General features: G+C 35.9%; 1 protein-coding gene across 2 annotated transcripts; it reads right to left on the bottom strand.

Annotated features, from left to right (window-relative positions):
* Nucleotides 1–2,652: 2,652 nt before the first annotated feature.
* On the bottom strand, nt 2,653–7,447 carry LOC142634461 (serine/threonine/tyrosine-protein kinase HT1). 2 transcript variants are annotated; one of them, XM_075808750.1, is made up of 4 exons: nt 7,330–7,447; nt 5,776–6,978; nt 5,067–5,522; nt 2,653–3,127 (listed from the first exon to the last, which is right to left on the bottom strand). In XM_075808750.1, exons 2-4 carry the CDS (start codon nt 6,505–6,507, stop codon nt 2,855–2,857), a joined length of 1,461 nt encoding a protein of 486 aa, XP_075664865.1. In that variant the 5' UTR covers nt 6,508–6,978; nt 7,330–7,447; the 3' UTR covers nt 2,653–2,854. The 2 variants fall into 2 exon arrangements, with proteins under 2 accessions (XP_075664865.1, XP_075664864.1); XM_075808749.1 differs by lacking the exon at nt 7,330–7,447 and having other exon boundaries at nt 5,776–7,221.
* Nucleotides 7,448–7,657: the final 210 nt, after the last annotated feature.

Below are 7,657 nucleotides of genomic sequence, written 5' to 3'. Positions count from 1 at the left end.
AAAACTGATAGTGCTCATTTGAAATTTTCTAAATAAAAAACACTTACTAGGTAAATTTTAGGAACCATCAATGTATTTTGGTTTAATTCCAAACTTGGTCGTGACTGTTAAGCAATTTCCTATCTTAGAATGGTGACTGTTAGGCAATTTCCTACCATTTATGATTTGTTGAAAGTGTTGCAAAAATGTTATGACATAATATTTCTCTTCTTACCAAAGATATATATGCATCATAAAGAGTTCAATTAAGAGTTTGAGAAGTTGAGCCCACACATATTCAATATTCTCGTCGTCAAATTGGAAGCATTGGCAGATAAGGCCCTCCATTAATCATCTTCCAAAAATCCTTTACTAATTTGAATTTTTAAAAATAAAAATCTTTAATTCAAAAATAAAAAGACCTTCGTCCAATTCCATTCCTTTATAATTTTTTTTCATTCCAAATGAATTCCCAGACATATAGCGTAACCAATCCCCAAATTTTTTTTTTTTTCTTTTAAATAATATCATTAACTGCCATATGCTTTCCATGATGTGATTGCAAACCATTTTCAGCTAATTAATGTCTCCTTTCTTTATTGTAAAGATTGACAGAGCTTAAAGAACCATCACCCCACCTCATCCCTCTACTGAGTTAAAGCAAGAGGCTCCTTCCCACAGGCTTTCAATCATATTGCCAAGCATTGCCAGTTACAAGTTTGCAATGATGTAACAAGTAGCCTATAAATTCTTAACAGGGAGTTCCCACTAACACCATATCTTACAAATTAAGAACTTTAACCAAAGTGTAAAAAAAGAAAAAAGAATTTTCACCAAGTGTCTCTGGCTTCAAGAACAAGGTCCTCTTTTTAATTCAAAAAGTTAAACAGTTCTCCTTAAAAATTCGGAATCTATTTAAAATTGGTTCTGAAAACATAGCTTTCTATTAAAGTAAATGAAAGATTTTCTAGTCACTCTGATGTTAATAAACCTCCCAATAACAAATTACTATTAAACTTTTGACTTGCCAAGCATTTTAGAAAGGATATGACTTTTGCAAATACCTTACCAACCCAACTTTTTAAGCAAGCCCATCTATCCAAGTCCAGAGTTTGAGTCCTATAAAGGCCGAAGCAAACCCTTAACGTGGCGTTCAATTAACAAGAAAGTCAAATTTCACACCATGATGTTGACACTAGTAGTAACAATCAAATTAAAACTCTTCCACTAAATTTCTATGCTATTCAGGGTTGGTCTAGCATTTACATTGTATCTGCACAAATTTATGGTAATCTCCACCTACTATTATAGGATAATATTAATGAAATAGAAATTGAAGGGAAAGAAAAGTATATATGAAAGAGTAAAGTTGACTGGATATGATATAAATCAATAAATGGCTATAACGTGATTCCTGGTCTGCCAGATATTCACAAGCAACACAAAGGTGAAGAGAATTTGAGGACACAAAATCAATAACAAGATCTTGAACAAAGTTAAATGCATGTACCATGAATGCGATCCATAATAAATGCATCCACACCAAACTGTGACAATTAACGTTCGGATATTTTTGCTGGGAGCGGTAGAACTACTACAGTTGTAGCAAAAGAAAATGAAAGCTAGGAAAAGAGGAATTTCATAACTACCCAAAAGCAGAAAATCCATTTCAAGCAACTAAATTCTGTGATGGTAGACCAATACCCAAATTGAACCAACTAATGTTAAGATTATGGAACAAGCACGGAGAGAACGTGAGAATGTCAGTCATCATATGAACCTTTTCCTCTTTTCTCTTATTGTACATGCCTGAATCCATAATTTGACACAACCAACAACATTAAAGAGAAAAATGGAAAACCTGTGTAGACCGTGAACGGGCATATGCACGTGTGTTTATGCATTTATATGATGAAAGGTGTGTTACTATTTTCTCACATGTATAAGAAAAAGAACACATAAAAATGTGTTGAAATGAGACCATGAAAATATTATAGGACTTTTTTCAATCAAAAATCATACCAAAGTTGTAACAACAAATAACGACAAAGATCAAAGGAGCTGTTGCAAAAGTTATGTTGTAAATAAATATTTGAGCCAGAAATTGAAAGAAATCCAAGCAAACCCAAACTAAATGTAGGTCATCACGTGTAAGAAAAGCAATATAATTAAGTGCAACCATACCCTGCAACAAATCTAGGAAACCAGACAAAGGAGACTAATTTTTCTTATGAACACTCACAGAGGTGGAAGCTAGAACAGGGTCACCAACATAACCACCAACTTGAGTACAATAATTTATAACATAGATATGAGGGCATTTCACTAAAAACCTATGTCAACATATCTTGAAAAGTGATATGAAATTAACTTCATAATTTTAACTAGAAACCCACACATTGGCAAAAGACCCACCTTTTTCATAACTATTATCAATTCTTCTAACTTCCATCTATAAGACTAAACTTTCTGAGAATATACAGGGAATTGGACCAGTATCCCTTTCATATGTTATAAGAAAATTATTTCAAAACGAAGTGGTAAGTAAATAAAATTGTAAGACAGGCAGTTCTGAACTCTAGTGTGCGTGTTGGGGGGGGGGGCTGGAATTCTATAGCATTTCAAAAGAAAAATGCTACTTTTTTCAGCCAGCCAATATACACAAGGCTAGAATACACTAAGTTGATTGTCATTTGTCTGTATTTATATAACATGAATAAAAGACAGTTTCACCTCAATGTGTGCCTACCAATCTATTCATTCACTCACACATGAATGTGACATACAAGAATACAATAAAAGAGGCTTAGAAAACAAACCTTTTTTTAATTACAATTGACCTGGTGAGCTACAAAAGCCAGGTCATAAGAAAGATTCATGTGAATTTAGGTTTAGGTGTGATTGAACCATTAGGATGCACGGGACCAAGCTTTTGAATCCAATGAAGAAGGCCCTTCTTATGATCTTGGCAAGTAGGATTTGGTACCAGATTCAGGGTTCCATCAAGGGCAAGTGAAGACTCAAACTGCTCTAATACCTTCACAACCTGCCAAAACTCAGGCCTTTTATCTGGATGCAAGGACCAACACTGCTCAATTAAAGCTCGCATGGCAGGTGGACAGTCCTCTGGGATAACAGGTCTCAAATTCTGAAAATGCCAAATATAATGGTATTAGAATTGCATCCACAAAAACTTTTCCATAGTGCTTTGCAAGATTAAAGGAAATTTGGGAAGAAAACTTAAGTTCTAATGAAATGTGAACCATGACGTCTACATTATATCATCCTGTACTACCAAATTTCAACCCCATCCTCTCCGTTGATAAAATAGAGTTCATATTATCTTAACAAACCAATTAGAATTATTTTTAGTTTTCAGGGGAAGAAAACTTAAGTTCAAATGAAATGTTAACCATGGTGTCTATGTCATAATCACCCAGTACTTTTGAAATTTCTCCCCCATTTTCACTGCTGATGAGATAGGAGCATTTCCACTTAATAATTTTTTTTTTTGATAAGCAACGTAAGAATGTTAATAATAGAAAAAGTACCAAACCGACATTTCCACTTAATAATAAACCAATTCATATTATCTTAACCAATTAAACTATATTTTAGTTGGGTAGCATCTTTAGTTGCAATTCAATCATCTTAAAATTTTATTAAAGGACCATCAGTTTCAATGACTTCTTATTTTTTCCTTTAGTAATCAAATCTCATCACAACTATGATGCACCGACACGGCAAAATGGCCATCGAACCCACGTCCGACTCGGGGTGCGGCGGGCGACGCCGCTGCCTTCGCGCTGCTGCCATGTCCTTTTTTTTTCGTTCCCGATGCGTGCCAAATCGGTCTGAATCAGCCGAAACTGCCAAAACGCACGGTACCAGCGCTGAACCGGCCGATTCAAGCCGAAATTCAAAAAAAAAAAAAGTGCAAAACGCACCGTTTGGCCAAAATAACAAAACCTTAAACTATCTCACATCTTCAGCTCTCTCTCACTCTCTGTGCTCCACTGCTCCCCCGTCCCGCTCAGCTCTCTGCTCTCTGTCTCCCCTCTCTCACAAACGCACTCAGTCACACAATCTCACTCTCCTATTCTTCAATTTCTTTGCATTACTCTCAGACTCGGTATCAAACTCACATTACCTCACCGACCCACTCTCAACTCAAGTCTCGAGCTCACCTCACCTCACCTCACCTCCCCTCCCCACTCTCAACTCAGGTATCAAACTAAAGCTTTCAATCTTAGTTTTTCAATCTCAAGCTCATTATACTCTCACATGTTCTAACTATTACTCATTGTGATTTGTGAATCTATGATCTAATTTTTTTTAAATTTTTTATATAAGCTGTAATGTTATGACTTGGGTTCGATTTTTTATTTAGTTTGGTATATGTTTATATAATGTGAAAAAGTATGCTTAGCAATATATTAAAAATATAAATAAAAATATTTTAATCATTTTTTAATTGCCACACCCCGCTCCCTACTTTTTCAAAAATTGCCGAGTCCCGCTCCCGCACCCGAATCCGGTAACACAACCATGCTTCATAGCATCACAAAAGTGAGATTCAGCCCAAAGTTGATGTAGAAAATAATTACTTCACCAACACATGATACTAACAGGAATGACAATTGATGATACATTTCCAAGATAAGCATATTTAAAATGAGAAAATCATGGCTTATAAGAGTTTGAGACATGCATATTACATGTTACTCCAATGGGCACACTTAAGGATAGACTGGATGCACAATGAATGAACCAACACTTGAACACAGTTAGCAGTTGTTCATTTAAATAGGTGTGAACCAATGACAAAAGACTGAAGTCTAATAGGGAAGAGGGCAGGGGGAAGGGGAACGAAAAAGAAACGGAAGGAGAGAAGAGAGAGAGCAGGCAGTCCTTTTTCTATCAATTAAAAAAAATTAATAATAAAATAAAACTTAAAACACAACTAAACAAGTCACAAAAACAATAACAACAGAGGACTTGAAGAATGAAGGTGAAAAGAGCTTCATTGTGTATTGCAAGTCCATGCATTATGTTTTGCCAAATAAACACAAAATTCATGAACAAACCTTATTTACTACTGCAAAAGCAGCCTGGACGGGATTCATATCCTCATATGGTATAGTTCCAGCAACCATTTCCCATAAGATGAGCCCAAAACTGTACACATCAACCTTTCGGCCATAGGATTTATGTTTGATCATCTCAGGTGCCATCCAACGATAAGTTCCAGGGTCATCAGCTAAAATATCACAGAATACCTCCTCACAAGCTATTCCAAAATCAGCAATTTTCAGGTGGAAGTCTTGGTCAATAAGGACATTTTCTGGTTTAAGATCTCGATGAATGACACCTTGAGAGTGAATGTAATCCATTCCACGAGCAATATCCAGAGCAAATGCAATTAGCTTTTGTAAAGGAAGTGATTTACGCTCAAGCTTATGCATATATGCCCTCAAAGAACCCTCTGATAGATATTCTGTAATGACACAATAAACTGGTGGCTTTCTGCACGCTGCTATAAACTGTATTAAAGGATATCAGTAAGAAAGGTTTAGAAAAGGCAGCATCCTCAAACAAAATCACAAAAATGATAATTTTGACCATTATTCCAGAATCAATCCATGGAATAAAAAATAAAAAATAAAAACTTAAAAGCTATGGCAAATCTGTAACCAACATAAAAATTGAACAAAACAAAGGACCAATCCTGCCATCAAGCATATATACATAACAAATAACAAGATGACAGAGTGGAAAAAGAAAAGGATCGGTCACCTTTATGACATTGTGATAGTGCAGACGAGATAGAAGAGTGACTTCCCTATTGTATTGTTTCTCTAGTCGAGCCCCCAAGGCTCCATTTTCGTCATCATCAGGCACCCGAATAATCTTAACTGCAACAGGTTCATCATTGTATAGACCATGGTAAAGCCGACTATGAGCGCCATGAGCAAACTTTAGCCCAAGAAACAACTTAGACAGATCGACAGTCCATTCATCAGATGCTTCCACAGCATTAACCCTTCCTCCACCATGATCAAAATACTTCGCCCATGATGACTCCTTCCGGTTCTTCAATTTATCATTGCCTTTCAAGGAAGCCAAGTGCCTAAGTGGGCTTGTATCTGCCGTAGACTTCGAATTGGAGGCCTTAACTTCTTGAAAATCCCTATTCACAAACTTTCCCATGATCCCTTTTGCCTGTTCCCTTCTCCGAGGTAATGGAGTCATGAATCTCTTCCTCTCAGACCTCGCTTCCTTAAACACATCATTGAGCCTAGTTTCAGGTAGAGGGGACAAAGATCTCTGCTTGTTATAAATAGTAGTTGATTTCTCACTAGAAGAAGTTGCTCTAGAAGGAGTTGCTCCAGGCCTTGATTTCAAACCTGAAATTCGTTCAGGCCGAATTGAAAATTGAACAGAGGCCAATCTTGAAGAGTCCAACCTATGACACACAGTATGAGAAAACTTTGCTCTCCTAATCCAGGAATTAGCCTCTTCCCCCATTTTTTTTTTTTTCTTTGTCAAACAAACACCTTCAAATCCTAAAAGACCTTATACACACAAAACCCCCTACTTTCTCCTCCTCCTCTAAGCTGAGAAGAAGGGTCAAAAGCAATTGGGTGTGTACCCAGAAACAATTCTATATGGATTTCAAAGCTCCAGAAACCAAACTTCCTAAAACCCATCAACTACTATTGACATAATGACCACCAAAAATCAATTATTTTCCTTCATGAGAATCAAAGCAACATTGAAATTCTAGAATATCCATCATAAATGAAACTTTCCCAGAACACGCTCTCATCTCCATCAGAACCAAGATCCCTTGAAACCCATCATAGCCCATCCACAAACAGACATCACAATTTGCTTCTCACAATCAAATCTCTTGCACAAAAGCTTCAACATAAAACAAAAAAAACAAAAAACACCCTTTTTTTGGCTTCAAAGTCAAATAACACCTTCCTTGAAAGCCTGGAAAATCCCACACAGATTACGCAATAAACAAATCAATAAAAATAAACATAAAAATAAAAATAAAAACCAACCACCCCAAATCTTCACATAAAGTAGAAGGCTGATTTATATTGGAAACTAAAAGAAACAAACACCATCACCGCCACCAATAACTCTACCCATTAACCTTTCACAGAAAAAAGAAACCCAATCATTGTGTCAACTACAATCATACATCCAATAAAATATCCCACAAAATATAAGAAAGACCCAGATACAATATATATATATATATATAAATATAAAAAGTAGAGAACAAAATGAGGTCTGCTGAGAAACAAATACACGCTAACTCTGATTGCTGCTCACCGTATTAGCTAGCTTTCTCATCATGGTGAAACAAAAACAGAAATCACCCTGACTATGAAGGGTATTTCACCATTATCTGTCTACCAATAGATAGACATGTCGTGTGAGAAAGGTAGATAAATAAATAGGATAGATAGTTGAATTTATTTTTCAATATAATATTCAAGACCCAGAAAAAAAAAAAAAAAAGTAATATTATTATTATACGTATAGTATACGAATTAAAAATGGTAGTGACGCGTAGATTCCATGGACCCGAAATTTTTGGTTGTGTATGTGAGTGGAGGGGAGGGGACCACAGAGAGAGAAAGTCAGAAAAGACGGAGAG

Source organism: Castanea sativa, chromosome 5, assembly GCF_040712315.1.
Source record: "Castanea sativa cultivar Marrone di Chiusa Pesio chromosome 5, ASM4071231v1".
NCBI classification, from domain to species: Eukaryota; Viridiplantae; Streptophyta; class Magnoliopsida; order Fagales; family Fagaceae; genus Castanea; species Castanea sativa.
This window is presented reverse-complemented; position numbering and strand designations above follow the sequence as displayed.